Source organism: Lytechinus pictus, chromosome 17, assembly GCF_037042905.1.
Source record: "Lytechinus pictus isolate F3 Inbred chromosome 17, Lp3.0, whole genome shotgun sequence".
In the NCBI taxonomy this organism is placed as follows: domain Eukaryota; kingdom Metazoa; phylum Echinodermata; class Echinoidea; order Temnopleuroida; family Toxopneustidae; genus Lytechinus; species Lytechinus pictus.
In genome coordinates, this window is record NC_087261.1 from 140,216 (window position 1) to 161,887 (window position 21,672).

The 21,672-nt window shown below is 35.6% G+C and overlaps 1 protein-coding gene across 2 annotated transcripts in view; it reads left to right on the top strand.

The window, feature by feature from the left end:
• Positions 1–21,672, top strand: part of LOC129281047 (mediator of RNA polymerase II transcription subunit 23-like) — a 55,931-nt gene that overhangs the window by 14,464 nt on the left and 19,795 nt on the right. For both annotated transcript variants that reach the window (XM_064112260.1, XM_064112261.1), the window contains exons 4-18: positions 404–435; positions 929–1,013; positions 1,954–2,078; positions 3,201–3,312; positions 5,686–5,784; positions 7,683–7,787; positions 8,345–8,414; positions 8,744–8,856; positions 11,442–11,537; positions 12,967–13,164; positions 13,660–13,803; positions 14,440–14,597; positions 17,112–17,185; positions 18,062–18,239; positions 19,434–19,573. In XM_064112260.1, coding sequence (XP_063968330.1) covers positions 404–435; positions 929–1,013; positions 1,954–2,078; positions 3,201–3,312; positions 5,686–5,784; positions 7,683–7,787; positions 8,345–8,414; positions 8,744–8,856; positions 11,442–11,537; positions 12,967–13,164; positions 13,660–13,803; positions 14,440–14,597; positions 17,112–17,185; positions 18,062–18,239; positions 19,434–19,573 — 1,729 coding nt within the window. The remainder of the gene's footprint in view (positions 1–403; positions 436–928; positions 1,014–1,953; positions 2,079–3,200; positions 3,313–5,685; positions 5,785–7,682; positions 7,788–8,344; positions 8,415–8,743; positions 8,857–11,441; positions 11,538–12,966; positions 13,165–13,659; positions 13,804–14,439; positions 14,598–17,111; positions 17,186–18,061; positions 18,240–19,433; positions 19,574–21,672) is intronic.

The following is a 21,672-nucleotide window of genomic DNA, read 5'->3' on the forward strand; positions in this document are numbered from 1 at the left end:
TGAATGATGCAGGCTTTTAGAAATTATACAAGGATTTATTCGTCCAAGTTTGGACTGGCAATTTTTTTTTTACTGCTGGGCGAAGGCATTACGAGTATAATTTTTTCTATGTCATACATGTATTTCACATACCTTCCTGTGGGTCAAATTCCATATGTACATGTAGTTTATAACTTGAAAAGTGATCCTCTCTGAATAATGTTTGATAGGAACATTCCTTGAATTTAGATAGAAATGGGCATTACTGTATATATCATTCACCCTTGTACTTGTAGATTTTTGTATTGGTGGGGGTAATATTATTGTAGAATATTAAAGTTGGAAAATCTATACAGTTTCATACTCTTTTTCTTCATTGCTCAGATATTTATTATGTTATACCTTTCTTTTATTTTCTCTGCAGAGAACAACTGCGATTGAGGAAGCGTTTGCAGGGTGAGTTGATATATAACATTTCAAGGCAGTAGTCTGAACAGTTGCACTTTAGCCAATTTCTTCCAACATTGAACAGCTGGATATATATATTGTTTTTAATTCAAGTCAGGGATTTTAAGTTAGACATGATTGATTGTTTACTTTTAAAGAATAATTATTATTATTATTTATTCGGCATAATCAAACACATAAACAACATATACAAGCAATAGGATAAGGAGAGTCACATGGATGCCGGGAAAGGAAAAGATTAGCTAAATAACTATAACCCGAAGGTCTTCCTTTCCAATCCATGTGACTTTACAAAGATAACATACATGAGTTTATAAAAGAAATAAAATTTTGTTAGGCTGTACCATTACCTTGTTTACCCCAAGCACAAAGTACATGTAAGTGTCCATTTGGGCTTTTATTCATATCATGTTAAATATTTGTACTGTAGGGTTTTTTTGTGGATTATTTGACAAACTTCACTTTTGTTTCCTGTTTACAGGTTTGTTTGCACACAGGACTCTGAGAAAAACAAGATAATTGTTTGCTTTGAAAATTTCATGCGTTTTTGGTCAACAGTTCCTGCTGTGAGTATTACAGATCTGTGCCTGTAAAATCTAACAAAGTCATTTATTTCTGTCACTCACGAAATATAATAACTAGGATGTACTTTAAAAACGCATAAAAAAATAACAATATAAGCACAGACGTGTCAACAGAATGGGTTTTCCACATTGTGCAATATGATTAGAAAATCATACTTTATGTAGAAAAATTGTCACTATTTGTTCCTATCTAATAAAACTTAAATAAAAATAGGCAATTGGATGAATTTCATTACTTGGACAAGATCAATGATTATTACCCCAAATTCATTGATTTCTGATTTTTGAAATAAGTTAAAACCATTAAGTCCGTATTTAAATGGTCATAAAAAAGATGAAGTAATTTCAGCTCACTAGGCCAAGATCAAAGGTCAATTGGAAGTCAATATTAGAAAATGAATTTTTGCCATTATGACTTGTGTGTGTGTGTGCGCAAGGGTGCAGCATTGCATGTAAATATGAATAACAAGAACCATGTACAATGTACAAGACTTGAGAATTATACGATGAGCAGAAATTTTTATTTGTTTTATTTTCTTTATTTTTACAAGTCCAACATCACCAATATTCTGATTTCTTTCCATGAATATACAGTACATGTATGTCCAATGCTGCATGGAAAATAAATCTTGAATTTAAAAAGTCAATAATATGCCTCAGTAAATATAATGAAATTATGTACCATATGTATGGCAAGATAATAAAGTCTAGTGATATAATAGAAATGGGTACGATATGAAAATATGTGACTTTTACAGTAATAAAATTAACTGAAGGAGTGCAGTTATCAGCTAATAGGCCCATCACGAGGATTTTTTTTCTTCATAAGAACAAGTCTTTTTTTGAGCATGGACATTGATTTAGTTGATAAACATGGTCCATGGTATTTGTATTTTATTAAAAAGATTTTTTTTACCTGTAGGAGTCTCAAGAACGCATGCTGAAGCAATATGTGAATCACATTCACACTCTGACATCCCATCAAAGAATCAGAATCCTTTGTGATATCCTTGCTACAGCTGTTGATAAAGGGATCATTCCAGCAAAGTAAGTAGGCTACAGTCACAATACTGATTCCAATTGATATATTATAAGAAATAACATGATAGATTTGGTCTTTCTTTGGGAATAAATGCTTTATAGATTTAATAAATGAGCTTTCCTGTCATGTCTTGTTAATTAAGGAATCGTTCCAGATCATAGAATCTTGCAAATGCAATAAAGCTTAGGGGAAATATTTTTTGGTGTAGCAGTTCTGACTCTCAACTACAAAAAAAAGCATTTGCTGATAGGGTGTTCCATCCCACGAGTGGTAAATAAATTAAAAAAACCTTCGTAATACGAGTGTCGTGTGTTTGAATCCCATCACGGCCTTGCGTCCTTTTGTGAGGCGTCAATCCACACATTGTCACTCTCCGAGCAGGTGCTAAATAAGTAATTGATAGGTTTTGAAAGCCATTGCATCAGTGGCACCTGGGTTGGAATACTGCCTAGGTAGTGGAGGATAATACTTTATGATAATCCTTACCTGATCACTGGATTCATAGTATCTTTTGCAGCATGTTATTATTATCATTATTATTATCATCATCATCGTTATTATTATTATTATTGTTATCATCATCATCATTATTATTATTGTTATCATCATCATCCTTATTATTATATTCATTATTATTATTATTATCATCATCATCATCATCATCATCACCATCATTATTATTACAACAAAAAGCTGAGCTATCTATTGTATAGTTGATTTGTATGACTGTTTGCTCCTAATGATTAATATAATCAATAATTAATGATAAAATTAGTCATACAATCAACCGCTATTGTGTTAAACGGCTCACAACAATCCTCCTGTCGCACAATCTCTAACAGTACATGATCATTTTATCTGCACATTTGACTCTCAAATAACTAAAAAATATCTGCTTATAAGTACTTAAAACAGTTTTCTTCATCATAAAAAAACATGATTAAAGAGCACAGTAAACATTAGAGATATGCAATATTACAAAAATGTGGCATTTTTGGTTTTCCATAATTAAAGCCTAGAGTTAGACCAGGGCTTAGGGTTAGTATATGACTCAGTATATGGGCCATATTTTTCAAACAGGGAAAAGATGAGCAATTAATACTTTTCTTCAATGTGTTTGACTATAGGCTAGTGTGTGAAGCATTGCTTACTTCAAAAGCTCTGGACTACAAATCTTCTTACATGTGGTGCCAGTCATTTCACATCATACAGAAGATTATCAACAACACAGATTACAAGGTAAGAGATAAAATTGGCTTGTCACCTTGAAGTAGATATTCATTTATTTATTAATTTCAAGAGACTCCTTCAGGGACTCAGTTTTAAGGGGAGTGAGAGTGATCACTCGCTACCGCTCTCCTTAATCCATTTTTGGTAGAGCGATTTATCACTCGCCTCAGCAATTGCTTGACAAGAGTGTCAGTCAATGATCAAACTTCCAGTCATCCTTGAAAACTTCATTCGCTGTCTTTGTTTTGTAAATAACGCACAATTATATTGTAAGCGATTAAACACACTTGCAAGAATGACATTAAAAAGTTCAATGAGATAAGTATTGCATAGGTCAGATCTATATCTGATTGTTTGTCTCCTTTGGTTGTGGGTTGTAACTTTATTTAGTGTACATTCCTCCATCCATTTTGAAATCAGACAAGAGAGCTCCCCTAGTATGTCAAAGAAGAGCTTTTTGTAGTGCTCCCCTTAAAAGTTTTAGGAGAGCTTTTTATTGCTCCCCTCATAATGATAAAACTGAGTCCCTGCTCCTTTAAATCCGAGGCACTCATAGAATATGGTACGTTCATCCAGATAAAAAGAAACAATACATGTACAATCAATTAAAACAGCATTAAAAAAAATCAATCCCTTTTTTAAACCAAATGTAACTCTGTTCAGACAAGGCTCGAACAGAGAAGGGGACAGCATCAGTCCCCCCCGCAAATCAGCAATGGAAGATGTGCTTCATGATATTGCATGTTAGAATGTTTGATTATCATTAGATAGTGAACTATGATCAATAAGTTTTTTGTGGATAATGATATGGTATTTTTTAATGTTGGTAATTCCAGCATAACGCAGCACAATTGTGCATCTTTTTTAAAGTTTTCATACAAAATTTCATAAAATCAATTGACTATTTAACTGAATGTAAAATATGTTTGATAAACTCAGTGAGAACTCTTTGAATATTGTAAATTTTACAGTGTATTTTAGCCCTCTTTTGAATAATTTGCATAATGATTGATACTGTAACCTTACTTGGTAACAGACAAGTTTAGTGCATTATGATTTATTATTGTGCTCTTCTCTATATATTTGTTAAATTAAAAGCAAATCTTTATACAAGATTGATTCAGATTTTCCATACCACCTTTTTTTTAACTGAGAACTACAGCTCCAAGATAGATCAGTTATACGACCCAAATCTCTCATGATTAAACTGATTAAGCTCTTATTCCTCCTTTCTTTCCCTTTTCCCTCTTTTTCTTTTTTTTTCACTACCAGTATTTAAAAATTCATGGAGGAGGGGGGGGGGGGTGAGCAGTGTTGCCTTACCCCTCTGTGGTGTCATTCCTAAGTGTAACCCAACTGCTTGTAAAAGGTTTAGATATTATCATCTTAAATAAATTAATCAAATCTTTTCTGTCAGGGATATTGTGATGTTCATCTTGAATCAACCAAATCTTTTCTGTCAGGGATATCGTGATGTTCATCTTATAATCAATCAAATCTTTTCTTTCAGGGATGTCGTGATGTTCATCTTATAATCAATCAAATCTTTTCTGTCAGGGATATTGTGATGTTCATCTTGAATCAATCAAATCTTTTCTTTCAGGGATATCGTGATGTTCATCTTATAATCAATCAAATCTTTTCTTTCAGGGATATTGTGGTGTTCATCTTATAATGGACCAATCAAATCTTTTCTTTCAGGGATGTCGTGATGTTCATCTTATAATCAATCAAATCTTTTCTTTCAGGGATATCGTGATGTTCATCTTATAATCAATCAAATCTTTTCTTTCAGGGATGTCGTGATGTTCATCTTATAATCAATCAAATCTTTTCTTTCAGGGATATTGTGGTGTTCATCTTATAATGGACCAATCAAATTTTTTCTTTCAGGGATGTCGTGATGTTCATCTTATAATCAATCAAATCTTTTCTTTCAGGGATGTCGTGATGTTCATCTTATAATCAATCAAATCTTTTCTTTCAGGGATATCGTGATGTTCATCTTATAATCAATCAAATCTTTTCTTTCAGGGATGTCGTGATGTTCATCTTATAATCAATCAAATCTTTTCTTTCAGGGATATTGTGGTGTTCATCTTATAATGGACCAATCAAATCTTTTCTTTCAGGGATGTCGTGATGTTCATCTTATAATCAATCAAATCTTTTCTTTCAGGGATGTCGTGATGTTCATCTTATAATCAATCAAATCTTTTCTTTCAGGGATGTCGTGATGTTCATCTTGTAAATCTACCAATCAAATCTTTTCTTTCAGGGATGTAGTCATGTTCATCTTGTAAATCTACCAATTAAATCTTTTCTTTCAGGGATGTAGTCATGTTCATCTTGTAAATCTACCAATCAAATCTTTTCTTTCAGGGATGTCGTGATGTTCTACGTCTCATCCTAGAGATCATTAAGGACATTCCTAAGAGTGTTAATGTATCAACAGGCAGACAATTGGATGCAGTCACCAAGGTAATGTATGGAGTCATTTGCAACATCCTTTGATAATTCTTATGTATTTGTATAGCAATTGTCGTGTGAATTTATGAACAAGTTCATTAAATTATAAAGTACAATCTATGACCTTGCTGCCATTAAGGATGTAGATACAGAGCATCTAGTTTTTGTCCAAGTCTTACATTGTCTTATAAAATAGGAGTAAATTTTGCACCCCATTGATACCACTGTATATTAGAATAGCATACATTGTACAACGCCTACTTAGCTTGTTGTACGCTAGCAAATGGGATACTGAATTGCAAACATTCGTACCGTTGCACACACAACATACCATCCAAAGTGTACCGTTGCACGGCTGTAGGAGCTGACGTCACAATACGATTTAATTCTTTGCGCTCAGTAAAACTGAAGGTGCAATCTCGTATAGCCTGCTGCTAGATGCGCAATGCTGCCCAAGGTCATGTGCACTTGTTTGTGGGATTTTGCTTTTTGTTTTCAATATTTTTGTTCCCTTTTCATAGATTACTGCAGGGGAAAACTCTTTGTTTTTTTCATATTTTCGCTAGATTCCGAGGCGTTGTACAACACAAATAGCGAATATTCATATTCATGCAATGGTGCGAGATTTTGGATTTGGTGAAAGAAAGAGACGCTCTATAAATAGATCATCTTTCTTTCACCTCATGCGAAATCTCACGCCATCGCACTCATGCCTATTTGCTATTTGTATAATATAACTTCAGAATTGGCCATTGTAGCTCCAGACGGTTACAGTTACTAAAATTATTTGTGCTAATTTGACCTAATGTACTCAAAGCTGTACATTATTTTGTGCTATTCAATGATTAGCCATATAACAAGGCTCCACATTAACTTTTTTTGGTGGTGGCCCGTTCGGGCCACCAAAACCTTCAAATAATTTTTTTTTGGTGGCCCGATATTAAAGTTTGGTGGCCCGAAAAATATAAAGAAAAACATTAAAAAAGAATAAATGGTTTAACCACTGTCAAAAAAAATGAAAGAAAATAATAAAACGGCAAAAAAAAAGTGTGAGAAAATTCCTTCCCTATATTTGCCAAATGTTGGAAAAAATCACATTTCATATTAATGAAATGCCTTCCCAAAGTATTTACTTTCTCAAGAGTTGTTTAAGTTAAGTCATTTAGAAACAAGAAAGAAAGTAACTGTCTGTTTATTTTTGGCTAGAAAAGACCGGAAAAAAACACAGCTTCGAAAGAAACCAAGTAACAACATACATACAAATGCACACGTGGGACTGTGATGTACTCACCTATGTGTTTTTATGTGTATTATTTTCATTTGGAAATCGGTCTTTTTGAGTCAAAAGAGAGGTCATGATTCCTCTTTTTAATGCTTGCAAATAATCGGGATACACCAGATTTTAGCAAAAAGGTCTGTAGAAGGGTATTTCATTGGTGTAAAATGTGACTTTGACTTGGATTTTCACAGTTCTGTGGAAGATTTCTTAGCAGCAACATTTCGTATTGCAGCTCCCTGAGTCTGAATAGGCTGCTAACGCACAGCTGCTTGAAGCATGCAAAGCTCACGCCAGCCCGCCGGCACGGCCAGCTGGATAAAAGCTACTTAATGCTATAGCGGTAGGCCAACTTTGTGTGTGTGTTTGTGTGTAGATCAACAAAAAGGGCGCATGACGAACTGGCTTGCAATTTGAACTGTAGAAAGTTGATAAATGCGTGCAAAATGGGGAGAAAAATTGCGCTATTCTGAAAATTATTGGTTGCCCGATTCGGGCCACCAAAACTTAATATTTTTTCAATAATGGTTGCCCGAGGTTAATTTCTGGTGGCCCCGGGCCACCGGGCCACCGCTAATGTGGAGCCTTGCATATAACTTATCTGTTTCTTTTTTACATCGCTTTTAATCATTAGGTTGTACTCCATATAATAGACCGTAATAACTGTCTGCTACCGGCTTACTTTGCTGTGACTGAGATGCTTAAATTGTTTCCTGAGAATGGACCAGCCATACATTGGGTAAAATCTTTGTTTATTATGTTTGCAATTTTAGGGGATGTATCATCAATCTTAATACAATCAATTACAAGTTGAGTTTAGCCCTCAAATCAATCATAGCTGTGCAAATGATAAGATAAGATAGGATGATAATGGATTTGTGTAGGGCATGTATCCACCTCGTTAGGTGCTCAAGGCACTCCTATAATACCCCGGCTAAGCTAGTCTACTGATTCTGGTGTTCACAGCTTTTTGAGGAATTACTTCCTGCTGGTACCCATTTATCTAACCTGGGTTGAGTGCAGCAAAATGTGGGTAAATTTTTTGCTGAAGAAAAACGCGCCTTGGCTTGGAATCGAACCCATGTCCTTCAGATTGGAAGACGAAAGTCATAACCACTAGACTACGACGTCACAAGTGATAAAAATTATGATGTTGTTACCATGGAAGAGAGAATATGTATTCATTTGCTTCTTAAGATAAATTGACTGTTGAGTTATCAAATGATTTCAATGCTAGCAGTACCCTGTCTATGATCAGACATAATTGTTTTTCCTGTTTTGCTCTGTCTCTAACAGGCCATTGGCGAGGAACTTGCAAACTATGTGGATTCCTTCAAACCTGTTGCTAATCTTATCACAGTTACAGGTATGTATCTAATTCTTCTTTCTCATCTATTCTTTATTATTCAATTGCTATATCACTGTAAAGAGTATTCAACCTAAATGTGTGAGAGAAAACATGAAATGTGTTTTCTTGATAATTAATTATGCTTGATATAGTAGTTTGGGGGCTTTATTTCAGCCAATATAAAAATTTAAAAAAAAACAGACCTATAACCAAACCCTTATTCAGGTTGTTAAAAAATTGCATGAAACAGCAGCAGTCAATAAATCTATGCATTTTGTATTTTTTATTTTCAAGCTCAAATCAGGCTCTTGTTTTATTGTCATTTTCATTATTGATTTTTTTTTTAGGGCGGAGTCTTTTACTACCTGTAATTGGTCATTTCAACAATACCAGTAATTCTTGGAGATTGGATCCAGTTACGCTTGCTTTCCCCACTAGAGGGCTCCTTCCATTTGAACCGGTCAGTGATTGTTTATAACCCAGGATAATGTGTGATTATTCAAAAATGAGAAATTACTACTTCTTATATTTCTTTTCTCCTATAAGGGTATATGTAAATGTATATGTTCGTCCTTCTAGGCGACCCAGATTGGCTGGCTCCTCCAATGCACCTTTGAATGTCTTTGACAGATATATGGCGCTATACAAATGCTGTGCATCATGTTATATTGTGTTTTTTATGATTTGATTTACACTATGTAACAGCTTATCACTTATGTTATCACTTGTATATTATGTATAAAATTGTATAAAATTTGTTTATCTTATTCTCCATTTCCCCTCTATCTCTCTGTCTTTTTCTTCATTTTTCTCTATTGTAAATTCCTTTTTACTTGTATCATTTGATAAAGGTGTGACTTCATGGTTCAGTTATTTTTTCTTTGTTGTTTGCTCAGAATGTATCTTTTCATAGTTGTTAACATTATACCAATAGTTACATTTTCAATGCTCTCTCAGTTATTTCTTCATTGGTCCATTTCATAAAGTAAATTTGTTATTACTAAATAGGTTCATTATTGCGGACTGAAATAATCGCTAGAGGGTATTCATTTGTCTCGCAATCTACTATGGTCAACAAGAAAATTTGTGATCACTCTCACAAAAAGTGTTCACTAGCTTTCTAGGAAATTCGTGATCACTCTCGCAAAAAGTGTTCACTAGCTTACAAGTTCACAAGCTTTCGAGTGCCGCTGCAACTCTTTATCAATTGACGAAAATTATCTGATAACGTAGTCTATTTATACCAATCCCCAGGACCGTATGCGGGAACAATAGGTGGGCACTGATCCGTTGAGTGATTGGTCGGGCGTTTCACCAATCAGTGCGTCGATGTACGGTGCGGCCGGTGATCCGTATATGCAAATAAGCCTGAGGTATATGCAAATACGCCGCGAGTTGGCAATATGCAAATAAGACAAAATTGGCAGGCTCGCTAGTTTCCCGTGGGTGGGGGTTGACTAGCTGAGCGGTCCCTCGCTCGGGGCCGGGAACGATCGGGTCGGCGTGCACTGCCAGGTAAGGGGGTATTGTGCTGTCGGATGGTTCGCATCCAGAAATCGGGGATGTCGATCCCGCTGTCTCTGTTGAAGTTGTTAGGACAAAGACGTATACTAATAGCCTCCTTAATCCTGCGTGTATACCAATGTCTCTCTTTGGCAACGCAATGTACACCCTCCCAATCTGGGTGGTGTTGCTTCTCCCAAGCATGTTCTGCCACCGCGGATGTGTCGGTTCGCTGTAACCGAACATCGCGCTTGTGTTCAGAAATGCGTTCAACTATCGGTTGGGCTGTTTCACCGATGAAAGACCCGTCACATTCCTGGCAAGGAATGTTGTATACTACGCCATCACGTCTGTGATCAGGGATGGGGTCTTTGGGGTGTACAAGCTGTTTGTGTAGGGTGGTGTCCGAGCGGAAAACCGTTCGGATACAGTGACCTTCTAATCGGCGTTTGAGTTGTGGTGAAAGACCATCTATGTATGGCAAGACTGTGCAAGTCTTGAAAACTTTCTGATCCCTTGGCGGATGTTTCTTCTTGAAAGTGTTCTCGATAAAACGGCGTGGGTAGCCCTGGCTGTATAAGGCGCCACGTATGTGTGCTCTTTCTTTCGGGAGTTCAGGTGGGTGAGTTATAATACATGCTGCTCTGTCGAACAGGCATTTAACAAGACCCTTCTTGACTGATTTGTAGTGGTGGGAATCATATGGTATGTATTGGTCTGTATGAGTGGGCTTGCGGTTGACAGAGGTTGACAGATAATTTTCGTCACTTTATAAAGAGTTGCAGCGGTGCTCGAAAGCTTGTGAACTTGTAAGCTAGTGAACACTTTTTGCGAGAGTAATCACAAATTTCCTAGAAAGCTAGTGAACACTTTTTGCGAGAGTGATCACGAATTTCCTTGTTGACCATAGTAGATTGCGAGACAAATGAATACCCTCTAGCGATTAACTTTGTTATTGTTACAACTATCTTGGAAATCTTGATTGTAATTGGCTACTGAGCCCTGTAAACATGGTAGTTGTCATAGTTGTCATAGTTCCCACAGTCCTTTTAGTCCTTTGAGAAACTGGTTCCAGATTTGGCTCTCAGGGATCTGAGTAACTCTGCCATGTCATCAGTTGGATTTCGAAACTTTGTATCTCAAAATTTAAACGTTTGAAGACAGCTCAGAAAATACTGTATTTTAGTATAATGTCAGTGGTACTACTATCATCATCATCAATCATCATTATCATGAGATTGATAATGATTGATGATGAGGATGATGATGTGATGAGGATGATGATGATGATGATGGTATGATGATGATGATGGTATGATGATGATGATGGTATGATGATGATTGATGATGATGAAAGCATTAATACCAACTTCATATTGTCTGAAAACAATCTAACTCTTTTAGAGAAGGTTTCTACTTTTGTCATAATTCTAAAATATGTTTTTTTTTCCAATTTTCCATCTACAGTAATCACTGAGAAGATGATTTATGAAATGGAATTCCAAGTTTACAAGAAAATGTTTAATTTTGTTCATTGTTTAGGAGACTGTTAAGCCCCAGACTGATCTGTTACGCTATGTATTAAAGCAACCCTATTCAAGGGATATGATCTGCACGATTCTAGCACTCAATAAAGGGGTAAGACAACATACTACTCTGATGTTTTATTCACCAAGGGGTTGGAATCCTCACAGGTTACATGTATACATAGCTCCAAATTGTACCGAATAAAGCCTTCTGCAGTGTAATTTATTTGCTTATATTCCTTAATTTTTTCCATTACATAAGCAACGAGGTGTTCAACCCCATTTACAGTATTGTTTGCAAAATTCGTATTGTTTGGAAACAACTTGTAAGGAATTTGAATGCATTTTTGAAATGGTACTTTAACTCGACTTTCATATTTGACATGCATTAGGGTGAATTGATGTCTGAGTCTGCTTTTTCCAGCTCACAATATGCTTGACCAGGGGCGGATCCAGCTTTCGCCAATAGGGGGGCCGAAAAATATTTTCATCAACATTTTTCTCGATTGGCCGCTATATTCTGATTTTTTGTTGGTTTTTTAGGGGGTAGTCCTAAGTAAAGACTGAAGTTTTATTTTTTATTGTTATAAACAAGATAAGGTATCTCATGGGTCTTAATATAATATGCGAGTGCGAAGCGCGAGCAGAAATTTTAATATAGTAACGTGAAAAGGGACTCAATTAGGACTGTTTTTAGTGATTAATGGATACAGTATCACCAATTAAAATAATGAGTGTGCGAAGCGCGAGCTCAAAATTTTTGATATTCCGACCTGAAAACTTGACAGTCTAAGCACGTTTTTATTTAATTAAAGAACAAGATGTGTCTCAAACATATAAATGCGAGCGCGAAGCACGAGCTTAAATTTTTACTGACATGATATAGGGGCATTTTGAGAAATTTTGGTAAGAATTTCCAAAGAGGATAGGTATCTCACAAATCAAACAATGTGAGCGCGCAGCGCCAGCTGAAAAGTTTTATATATATTAACAATTGGTATAAATCAAACAAAATAATGAAAGCTTGATGCTCGAGCTAAAATATTGTGTGCAAATTGATTTCAGAACTGGACATATTAAGTGCCATTTAATCATCTTGAATGAGATTCATTACACAGGCAATGCGAAGCGCGAGCAAAATATTTTATATAAATTCTATTTTCCAATTCTTCCCCCACCTTTTTCTTGTTTCCTTTCGGGTCGGGCCGGCCGTTACGAGGCTGTAAATTACACATCATTGGTATAATACCTCTTTCTTACTTTTCTTTCTGTTTTTTATCGTTTCTATCAAGTTAAAGAGTACACTTTTTTCTGCAGGTTGCCAAAATATAGGGGGGGCCGGGGCCGGCTCGGCCCCTTCCTGGGTCCGCGCCTGTTGACCACCTTATCTTGGTCACATACTTGTAAGTTTTTATCTTATTCTACCTGTACAGATTTTCAGGACCCAACATATAATACCATACATGTATGTGTTTAAGACCAAAAAAATCAAAGAATGAATGCATTGTAATGAAACGAAATGATTTCACTTCTCCATTTAGCAAAAACAGAAGAGTTTACCTCTTGAGGAAGAGATTGCCAATTTGCTGATCATAGCGATGGAGAAGGCGGAGCAACAAGATGGCAATCAATCATCCTGGCCAATGGCACCCTGGCAACACCTTTCCACACAGCTCATTATCTTTGCTCTCTTCCAGTTTGTTAGTTTTCCTAGTATGGTGGAGTCACTGCATCAGAAGGTGGGTTTTGTTTCTATAGTATGATATAGTCAATTATAGTAAAGCCACTATGGTACTGTCTAGATCAACCGTCGTTTCCTATTCAGTGGTCAATCTCTTTCATTACCTTGGAACATCAGTTCTACAGAATTGTTAGTATAGATGTTAATATAGATGTACATGACTTACCTCCTATGCACCATTTACCTGTTTGAAAACTTGCCAATAATAATTTGACTACTTGACCAGTGCAAGCTTGTATTTGTTAAATCTTATTGACACTCCACATGAACGAAAGCTCCTGTTTAATTGTATAAGCTCAAATCCTATGATGTGCACTCATAATACGCACAGAATGTTGTCTCATCAGTTTTTAACTGTTTGTATTGGATTTTGGGAATATATCAATCATCGTTTTAAAGTTTGCCCATCACCTTTGAAAATAATCCAGCAAGGGTATTTTTCATAATGTAGAGAGCAAAGGCTTGATCGTGAATATTATTCTCTTTGTTTCAGCTGAGTGGACGTAACCTTAGAAAAGGACGTGATCGTCTGATGTGGGTTCTTCTTCAGTTCATCTCAGGTAGTATCAAGAAAGCTCCGCTACCTGATTTCCTACCTGTACTTAGCCTTGCTGATCTGCTTTACCCTGAGAAAAAGGTCTGTTTATCTTCAGCTTTCATGTGATTAGAATTTGCTGTCACCTAACATGCTATGGGTATGCCTGTTGGTTGTGTCTTTATTGGGCTCAGCTAATTTTCATGCTGTCATACCAAGGGACCATTTCATGAAAGGACATATCGATTGTTTTATATGAATTTTTTTTTTAATGGCAAGTAACTACATGTTTAGTAACAATCATACACTAGTGCCTCAGCCAATTGACACAGAGACAGATTTCAGGGCCCTGTTTTACAAAGAGTTATAATTGATCCAATCAATCGTAAGAGTTACAATTGATCCAATGAGTCGCTACTGTATGGAAATCCATCAGTGTAATAATTTTTTTCTACAGGAAATTTGCACAACTTCCTTTGTAAACAAAGGAGAACACATCAAATTATCAAGAAGTTTATGAATATACATCTTATCTAGAAAAATGTTTGAACTAACATGCATTTTATATGTTTATTTTGCTGGCTTTCCATACTTGCATTGATTGGATCAATCTTGATCTTGATTTAACTTGATTCTCTGTGAATCACCTTCCTGTATGTAGGGTCTTCCTGTCCCAGACATTAACCAATCCATTTTAACTTGATTTAACTTGATTCTCTGTGAATCACCTTCCTGTAGGGTCTTCCTGTACCAGACATTAACCAATCCATGTGTACACATGTCTTCTCAATGGCTTGTATCTGGAATCATCTAGACCATAAGAAAGAAAAGGAGAAAGACAAAGAGAAATCTGCATTACAAAGGCCACCCCCACCAGCTATCAAGACACATCTTGAGTGAGTCATAGATTTTCGGGCCGGATGAGCTTATGCCATGGAGTGGCGTCTGTCACCTGTCGTCCGTCCACAATTTCAAAATGCTTCTTCTTCGCCATTTCAAGTCCGATTTCAATTCTGTTTGCTTTATACGATAGCACTAGGTGGGGGATTAAAAACTTGTACACAGAATTTTGAAACTCATTAAATATGCTGATTTATGCGCATTTTTCAAAAATCACAGAAAATGCTTCCTCCTTTTTTCATGACCGATTTTGAATTTTTTGCTTCCATCTGGTAGAGCTTTATGAGGTTCACCAAACTTCTACACAGAATTTTGAAATTTTGACTAGAACAATTTTTATGCTAATTTATGCAAAATTAATTTATGCATATTTTTAAAAATTCACATAAAATGCTTCTTCTTTATTTGTTGACCGATTTTGATTTTTTTTCTTCCATCTGGTAGAGCTTCATGAGGTTCAAATTTGGAGTAGAAAATTATTTATGCTAATTTATGCAAAATTCATTAATCACAGAAAATGCCTCTTTATTTGTTGACTGAATTTCAAGTCTGATTCCAATTCTGTTTGCTTTATTTGATAGCATTAGGTGGGGGATTCAAAACTTCTACACAGAATTTTGAAACTCATAAAATATGCTAATTTATGCGTATTTTTAAAAATTCAGATAAAATGCTTCTTCTTTAATTGTCAACCGATTTTGATTTTTTTTCTTCCATCTGGTAGAACTTCATGAGGTTCACCAAACTTTTGCATAGAATTTTGAAATTTTCATTAGAAAATTATTTATACCAATTTATGCAAAATGTATTCATAAATCACAGAAATTCCAATTCTTTATTTTTGTTCCATCTGAGAGCTACATGAGGTTCACCCAAGGTTTTACACAGAGTTTAGAAATTTTGTCTAGAAAATTATTTATGCTTAATTTATATGAAAGTTATTCATAGATCACAAAAAATGCTTCTATGTAATTTCTTCATCAATTTCAATTCTACATGTATATCCTCAATTTATGTCACCAATGTAATTCACTACAGTGTCAACTGGGCTGAAATTAAAATTGTGTTAAATTTCGTTGCGAGATGGCGGATGAGCTCCACATCATTGATGTGCTAGTTATTCCATCACATGCCATTGTTGGTTGCCAGAAGCATAAAATGCATCCATTTATTTACTGCTGATGTTTCATGCAAACTTTCAACAAGCATGTTATTTATTCTGGCGATAATCAAAGAACTGTTTGACAGATCAAATTTAAACTTGGTTCAAGGGTTTCAGATTGATGACAATCTGATAGTTTGGGAGTATTAAGGTCAATGACAATGGTCAAAGAGGTTGTAATATACATTGAAATACCTTGTTCTATTGAGATCTGAATAATTATTTGAGGAATCAGCTTGGAGATCATGTGTACATATTTAAAGGAGAAATATATTGATTATGAATATGGCCTTTTTATATATCAGTGGAAAGGTAATGATGTGGGGATTATCATTTGGTCATTCAAAAATAATGAAAATAATACATAAGGTGGAAATCGCCAATTAAAAAGCGCTAAAATGCCTCTCCAAAATATGCCTCGCATCAGTCTCTGAATCGACTCGAATTTGATGACATGTATGTCTGTACGAGAGACATGATTGGCTCTCCCACATCAGGCGCCATTGCGTGCAAAACCTGTTGCGAGGGTACGTTTTCTCCACTGTTACTGCATACTTCGATCACGAAATTGATTTTGAAATTGATGATTTTGAAGGTGGATTTGACCCGCGGTGCAGCTAGCAGCTGCATGAGTTGGTAGCGAATCGGCATGCAAGTTGAATTGTCCGACTCATCATCATCAGCGTAATTCCCCTAATTTACCTTCATCCACGTCACTTTGTTGCTCAGTAGAGCTAGAAACTTCATCATCGATCTCCTCATCTTCAAAATCATCAATTTCAAAATCCAATTCTAGATAAACTTCTGGGTTTTATTTCATTTCGTGATCGAAGTATTCAGTGACAATGTTGAGAAAACGTACAATCGCAACAGGTTTTGCATGCAAGTGGAGCTTGACGTGGGAGTGCCAATCACGTCTCTCATACAGACATACACGTCATCAAAAATCCCCAATTTCGCGGACGTAATTCTGCGTGTTTGAAGCATTCAGAGAGAGAACTTTAAACTATCAATTAACTGAGTTTCATCGGTCTCCATAATAAATGATGTACACCATCATGTTCTTCTTATTTTCTCCTTTAATTTGATATATAATTCTCCATTTTTAGGATATGCAATATATTTCTACTTTAAGAGACAATGTTCTATAAATTAGATTTGGGAATTACTGTGTAGTATGCATTGACTTTATGTTTATTTCTTTTGTGATATACATGCCTGAGGGTATTCTCTTGAACCTATTTATTATCTTCAGGTCATGTGTAGCCTGTTTAGGTGAAAACATATAATTTTCATATCATTCTATGACCTTTATAAAAATTATCTTTAAATTTCTTTATTTTGATAGATACTTGCAACAGACATACAAAACTCAACATCTCCCTTTATCAGACTACAGGATAGCATTGCAATTTAATGCATGTAAGTAATAATAATAATAATAAAGTTTTATTTACCCAGAGTAGCCACTTTAGATGGAAAACTGCTCTACCAGTGGGCCCTGCATAAAATAACATGTTATTATCACCTTTCTCCATTTTAAATGCTGGGTGCCTAGCAAGAAGGTATGAGGCCCCAGTTTTGTAAGTCTTTGGTATGACTTGTCTGGGGATCGAACCCACAACCTCCCATTCATGAGGCGGGCTCTCTACCACTGAGCCACCATGCCCGGTTAGTTATTTTACCTCGTTATGGTAACATAAAATGAGAGGCTACTAAGTTAGAAGCTACTTTGCTGAAAATAAATTGTATTATGTCACCTTATGACACTATTTGTAATCCTCGGAGGCCCCCATTGATAACTAAAACGCAAGATCCTGTGAACTTGAAAATTTGCATGCTGATAGATCTTTACATTATGCTGAATATGATGGTGTGATGTATTTTATTCAATTATGCATTTTTTTTATAATTAGCTTATTGATTATAGCATGTATTTCATGCATTTAGGGGATATTTTTGTAATTTCAACCCAAACATGTAGAAGAATGCATTTAGGAGGTCCTCTGTGTTAGGTTTTGGATAGAGAGCTTCTATACATCAACATCTAATCAGGGGAGCGTTTCATGAAAGGATTATATCCGACAAGTCCTATTTTATCCGACAATTACCATAGCAACAGTACATGTATGTCTCGGCTAATCAGAATCTAGGAAAGTTGTCAGATCTGACAACTTGTCGGACAAAAATGTTGATGAAACACTTCCCTGGACTACATTTACAGTCAATTTCAATATTTTTGTAATCCATGTCCTGTATTTATGACATTGTCATGACCCCTGTTTGACCCCTATACAGATTCCACTGTGGATGAGATGTTGACCAGACCTCTTCAAACCCTTGTGGATTATATATACTGTACTAATGCTAACTCCACTGTCCCTTTACCTGGACCGGCTACCTGTGTGGCTGTAGGATTGACCGTTCCCATTCCACTCTCACTCCTAGATTCACTGACCGTTCATGCAAAGATGAGGTACATGTATGGTGTAGTGGTAGATAAGAAGGGGGGGGGGCTTCTTCATTTTGTTAATATATGAAGAGTTTGGTTGCAGAAGAGGTTAGGTCCACTTTGGACCATTTCGAGAAAAACCTTTTTTTTTATTCTCACTTATTGCAATATTCTTATGAGAAACTAAATTGTCAAGATGTACTGCCCTATCATGTGAACATAAAATTGGGTATAAAAGAAATCTGTCTTAAAGCTTTTTCTACATATTTTTAGAAAAATTATCATTGTGGACCTAACCCCTTTTGCAAGCAAACTGAAAGGAATCCAATCTCTTTTGATAAGAAAAAGAGAATTTTCTTTGCCACTTTTATTTACGTTTTCACATGAATTTCAAATTTTCCTTGGTATCATCAGAGCAACTAAAGATTTAGAAGTTTTGAGACAGGAAACAAAATTTATGAAAAATGGACCTAAACCCCTTTTGACAAATGAGCTCTTTAGAAGAGTTTTGTTGCAAAAGGGGTTAGGTTCACTCCAAGAAAATCATTTTTTTATTCTCCCATATTGCAATATTCTTATGCGAAACTAAATTTTCATGATTACCATACCATGAGAACATAAAATTGGGTATAAAAAGAAATCTACCCGTCATTATATTTTTGAAAATATTCTTTTCCAAAAAAATTCTGTGTGGACCTAACCCCTTTTGCAACCAAACTGAAATGGACCTAACCCCTTTTGAAAAAAAATGATGTTTCTTTGCCTTTTTAGTTCAATTTTTAATGGGAAGTCCAATTTTCTTTGGTATCATCTCATAGAGCTACTAAAAATCTATACATTGAGACACAAAAAAATCAAATTTGATGAAAAACGGACCTAACCTATTTTGCAAGTGAGCTCTTCATATGTATGAAATGGGCACAAACATAAAATTAAAAGTATTGGATAAGATACAGCTGTATATTTTAAACTTTTTAAGTTCATGATGAATACAAATTACCCTTTTTTGTTTCATTCTCGATTAATCACAAAGATAGATAATGTCGAGTGAGATTTGATGGGCAACTCTAAAGACAATGGTTAACCTAAATAATAAGATTTTGAGCCTTTTTAATGGAGTTTGTGCAAAATATTGCATATCCCTGAGTTATTTTTAATTCTGATTAAATTTATCTGTAAATTAAATATTTCTTTTCTACATATTTTCTTTTGTAACAGTGTAATCCATCTGATTGTTAACAAGATTCTACAATGGCACAAACACCCAGGTACAGCACTATCACCAGCTCTAGTAGAAACATACAGTCGTCTACTGGCTTACATTGAGATTGAATCTCTAGGAATCAAAGGATTCACTTGTAAGTATAAATCCCAGCTCTAGTAGAAACATACAGTCGTCTACTGGCTTACATTGAGATTGAATCTCTAGGAATCAAAGGATTCACTTGTAAGTATAAATCCCAGCTCTAGTAGAAACATACAGTCGTCTACTGGCTTACATTGAGATTGAATCTCTAGGAATCAAAGGATTCACTTGTAAGTATAAATCCCAGCTCTAGTAGAAACATACAGTCGTCTACTGGCTTACATTGAGATTGAATCTCTAGGAATCAAAGGATTCACTTGTAAGTATAAATCCCAGCTCTAGTAGAAACATACAGTCGTCTACTGGCTTACATTGAGATTGAATCTCTAGGAATCAAAGGATTCACTTGTAAGTATAAATCCCAGCTCTAGTAGAAACATACAGTCGTCTACTGGCTTACATTGAGATTGAATCTCTAGGAATCAAAGGATTCACTTGTAAGTATAAATCCCAGCTCTAGTAGAAACATACAGTCGTCTACTGGCTTACATTGAGATTGAATCTCTAGGAATCAAAGGATTCACTTGAAAGTATAAATCCCAGCTCTAGTAGAAACATACAGTCGTCTACTGGCTTACATTGAGATTGAATCTCTAGGAATCAAAGGATTCACTTGTAAGTATAAATCCCAGCTCTAGTAGAAACATACAGTCGTCTACTGGCTTACATTGAGATTGAATCTCTAGGAATCAAAGGATTCACTTGTAAGTAAAAAGAAAAATAATATTGTTTCAATGATTCAGTGATTTTCACCAACAATCTACTGGAAATCTTTGCATCTGATTGGCTGAGTGCCAATGAGTTAGTAAGAATCACTGACCAAACTCCTCATGAAGTGCTTCATTGATAGAGTATTAGCTCAGCATGATATAAATGGACTTGCCCGCCAAATTGAGTTGCACTTTCATAAACATGCTTGAAAATTTGTGGCTTAAAGCCCTTGAGCATGACTGGTTTAGATCAAAATACATATAGTAGGTTTGTATGATTTACAGGGTTCCCACAGTCATGGAAAATCCTGGAAAAATTTGTGGTCATGGAAAGTCAGGGAATCGATTTACCTCTTGGCTATGGCAGCTTTCCAGTTTGTTGTGTCTCGCAACTCTCATACTCTGTGATCATACTCTGCTATTATAATTGGTGTTCATGATTTCCATTTTTCCCAGTTTTGTGACATCCCAAATTCTACATAACTCCTGGGACATCACGGGAAGTCATGAAAAGCAGCAATTTAGTCATGGAATTCTGTTTTCAAATTTCTGTGGGAACCCTGATTTAATAAGCAGTTTTCAAGTCAAGGCCCAGTTACCAATTACAGTCTTCACTGTACCAACTTTTATTAAAATACCGTAAGTAACGGACTATAAACCGCACCCCCAACTTTGGACTAAAAAATAAAAAATCCTTCTCACATTTACATGCATATTTGAGGTACGAAGAAACAAAAACTAACTTAAAGATTTCAAATTATCAAAAGAGATTACTGGTATGCGGAAATCTGCTTTTCTTGATCAATTCATATACAAATGTTTGCAAGAAAGAAATGTCCCGACAATATTGGCCACTAACACACTCACCTTACAGTCACAGTGTACACACACACACAGTACTGCCTTTCTTGTACATTGCAAACTATGATACGGTACCAGTACATCTTATCAAATTATGATCTGTGTCTTTCCCGACGTAGGAGGAAGAAACATTCACATTTCTTGCATCACAACCTCACAATCACTTTCAGAATTTGTCTAGCATTCGATGTCTTAGCATGAATTTGGGATACGGGATTACAGGAAGGTTCAAGAAACAAAGAAATTGGCATTTTTTCCAGTTTTTACGGCTTCGTGCCATCTCTCTCGTGCGTGGTGTACATGGTATCTTATGAAAAGCAAATGGGAAAGAAAAAATAAGCTGGCGCGAAACGGGACTTTGGAGGGGAGGAGTTAAAATGAATAGCGCCAGCTTAAGTCGCACTATAACCACAATACAACGCTAGCTCTCAGCTCACTCAACTCTCGCTCAGTTGTGACAAAATATTACCGAGTATGCTTGGCGTCTCTTTGAACTTAGCCAGGGAACTTCGCTGCTTTG